This window comes from Gymnodraco acuticeps, unplaced genomic scaffold, assembly GCF_902827175.1.
Source record: "Gymnodraco acuticeps unplaced genomic scaffold, fGymAcu1.1, whole genome shotgun sequence".
NCBI classification, from domain to species: domain Eukaryota; kingdom Metazoa; phylum Chordata; class Actinopteri; order Perciformes; family Bathydraconidae; genus Gymnodraco; species Gymnodraco acuticeps.
In genome coordinates, this window is record NW_022990088.1 from 321,858 (window position 1) to 325,643 (window position 3,786).

Consider the following 3,786-nt stretch of genomic DNA (forward strand, 5'->3'; position numbering starts at 1 on the left):
TACGTAAAGGTACGTGTTGTGATGTCTGTGTTTGCTTCCCCTGTCCGAGTTCAGATCACTCAGTGATGATACTATATACCTAAATAATCTGCGGAACCTCAGCTTTAATCGGATATCTTGTAAGTGCAGCTACGATAAGTAATAATAAGGTTACTTTTATCTTGAGTTCTGTGCCAAAGTGCGTTAGCATTTTTCGCTCAGGGGTCATTTAGATGCTTCTTATGAGACTTGTGTTTTGTTTTGGTAAAAATGGTTTATATCGTCAGTTAGCTGAGATTATTTCCGTTAATCTGGTATAACACATTAATAGGTTCTTAAATATTACGATCCCCTGAGACACTGTCGTGAAAAAAAAATGTAAAGTACCCGCCGGGACTTTGGGGTTTAACAGGTTAAAAAAACCGCAATATATACCGCAGGGGAAGGGGGGAATCGCGATGTCAGTTTTTTTCAATACCGTGCAGCCCTACGGAGCAGTATTAAAGGTAAGGGAGAAATAGACTGTTATAAAAAGTATATTTTCTTCAAGAATGTTCTTAGTATGATACCAAATACCTATTGTTTTTGACAGTTTAGTCTGTACATAATTTATATAGTGCTTCCAATTGAGTTTTTCATCAACAAGCAGTCCTAAAAATTTACATGCACCAACTTTTTCTATCTCTGTATTGCAAATCCGTATAATGCAGTCATTTCTACTCTCAGACTTTGTATTGAATAACATGTAATTTGTTTTGGCCACATTAAGGGATCATTTATTAACTGCAAACCAGTTACATAGTATTTTTAATTCTGCATTCACAATTTGAACAAGATCGCCAAGATTATGATGGGAGCAGAGAATTCAAAGTTCAGGTTCAGCCTCAATATATTTGGGGAGAATTAAAATGAGCCGTCTTTATTTGTAGACAGCCAAGCCCCCTCCTGTGAGTGTTCGGTGAAGCATTATATGCTTACAAATCCAATGTAGGATATAAACACGACTAAACTGCAATGATAGCAAAGCTGTGGCTTGGGTTTTTGGGGTAATAAAGTCAAAATCATCGTTGGGCTGACAGCTGAGAAAATGCTGCATCTCTTGCATTTATTGACATAGAGGAGCCTTATTGTTTACCTTTTTAATATGATTTTTTGTAATTTTGAATTGCTTGGTTTTCGTGAAATTAGCCTGTTTTCCTATTAAAGTGTAACAGATTGATGCATCTCCACAGATCATCTTAAAGGCTTCGGAATCCCCCCCATTGTAGTTTAAAAAACTGTCAAAACTAGGGCCCCCAAACAGCATCTTGCATAGGGCCCCCAAAAAGCTAAAAACGGCCCTGGGTTCAACTATACCCACACCACATAACACATCATCTCGGCTCGCGCAGCACGCTCACAGGCATAGATTGCGCAATAATTTATTGCGCACTTTGGAGGTGAAGTGCAGGCATATTGTCATTCAAGAGAGAATACGATTCGTAGTTCTTTTGGAAAACATGTTTTTATTTTAGCCTATTTACCTCGTTAACGTAAATAATACTTGTTACATTGACACATGCATTATTTGTGATTAAAATAATGGTTGTTGGTAATGTATTAGCGACCCCCACAGATGTATGATTTCAGGGCGTTCATGGGAGCTCAGACCATGACAAAGGCCTGCTGAATACTTTGCCAATAATCTAATTAATTATATTTATTATGTTCAGTAGGTTGTGGAAGTGCGCCCCAACATATTTGTTGATCTACTTTATTGCACACACACACACACACACACACACACACACACACACACACACACACACACACACACACACACCACACACACACACACACACACACACACACACACACACACACACACACACACACACACACACACACACACACACACACACACACACACACACACACACACACACACACACACACACACACACACACACACACGTGCGACAGCTCTGTCTTTCCTTTGAAGTTGCACAGTGACATACAACGACATACTCAATCAGTCTGTACTGCATATTGTTTACTAAATGAACAAATGAACATATCATTACCAGAATACTGGTCAAACTGAAGTCAACACAGGTTAAAAACGACTACTTCTTCCACACAATGTAATATTTTCCAGTTTTATTTTGTATTAAATTATTTAATATCTTATATGTTTTACTACATTAAATAATGTCTAATCTTTCTTCAGCCATTACACATTGCATTCTGACTCAGCAACAATAGCAAAAATATGTCCATTTGAACAGAGGTTTTTTAGAATATATCTCAACCCATCATTACAGTATTTTAGAATCACACGAGTAAGACTTAAGTATTTTAAGGGTAACAATGAGCTTGATAGATTTTCTAAACCAGGGGTATAAGAAGGCATAAATCACTGGGTTCAGACAGGAGTTAAAATACAGCAACCAGACTACAATGTTTGAGGTTGAACTACTATTTTCAATATCCTCACCTATAAGGGATGGAGCGTAATATGGAAAAAAACATATTAGAAACACAAGGACAACAACACCAAGAGTCCTGGCTGCTTTCATCTCAGATTTCTTAGCAGTTGCACCAACTGAACGTTGCATAGTGACAGCTCTAACATGGGTACGCACGGCTCGAGCCTGAGACACAGCCACCACAAACACTCTGATATACAGAACTATGATAACAGTAATGGGGGCAATAAAGTTAACAACTAAGTCCACAGCTCCTGTGATATTGTCATTCACAACTACACACTCTCCATGGCAAGAATTATGTGAATCAGGTTGTCTCAGAAAGTCCATTAAAATTAGACAATTATAGATAACAGAGCCAATCCAACAAAGACAGATGCAGATTTTTGTTCTGTTCAGAGTTACTCTGATGGTGTAATGTAGAGGGTCACATATAGCAACATAACGATCAATGGATATGAGCACCATGTTTCCAACCGTAGAAGAGGTAATGACAAAATCAACAATATTATACAGAACACACATCAGGTCACCGAAGTACCAGCAAGCCTCTGTTAGAAGGATTGTAACAGGCATCAAAAATAGGCCCACAAGGAAGTCTGAGACAGCCAGGGAGAGGATGAGGAGGTTAGTGGGGGTGTGGAGCTGCCTGGAAAGGAAGAATATCATCATAAATAAGATTATCAACAATAGCTTGTAACAACAAACAGCAGTAAAACACAAAAAAAGGCATTTGAATGGATATGCATTTGTTGTTGAGTGTCTGCTTCAACTATTTTCTCACACAACGTCAGGTTTGAATATGTGATCATTTAAAATAGCACAACTATTATCTGAAACATTAATTAAAAGGAATGCGTTGCTAAATCATATTAATTTTCAATCATGAACATATACAAGCTTAAGCTGAAAGTTTGTCGGTGCCTGAAGTGGGAGATAGAGATGATGACCAGCAGGTTGAGAGCTGCAGTGATCAGAGCGATGAAGGACTGCAGGATGTAAGCGAGCAGGACATCTGACTGAGCTGGCGTAGGCTTCCTGCAGGAGTTGTTGAAGAGTTGTGGAAAGCAGAGTTCATCTCTTTGGGAAGTCTCCATTTGCAGAGAGACGTGTTGAGAAGCTGCTGTGTTCTGGCAAAGCTCAACGTTGATATATCTCTTCTCATCCGTCCTGCCCCTACTATTACTTTCTCTCTAGCTAAGACTGAAATCCCTAAGCTCTACTTTGTTTTCTGCAGTCATCTTCATCTCAGTCTTCATCACTTTCATGCAACTTATTTTCTTCGTAATTCCCGGCATTGAGATCATCTTATTTGATTATGGTGCCCACTTTTTCCTTC

General features: G+C 38.7%; 1 protein-coding gene across 1 annotated transcript; it reads right to left on the bottom strand.

The window, feature by feature from the left end:
* Positions 1-2,276: 2,276 nt before the first annotated feature.
* On the bottom strand, positions 2,277-3,544 carry LOC117546195 (trace amine-associated receptor 8b-like). The gene is made up of 2 exons (XM_034216345.1): positions 3,372-3,544; positions 2,277-3,096 (listed from the first exon to the last, which is right to left on the bottom strand). Exons 1-2 carry the CDS (start codon positions 3,542-3,544, stop codon positions 2,277-2,279), a joined length of 993 nt encoding a protein of 330 aa, XP_034072236.1.
* Positions 3,545-3,786: the final 242 nt, after the last annotated feature.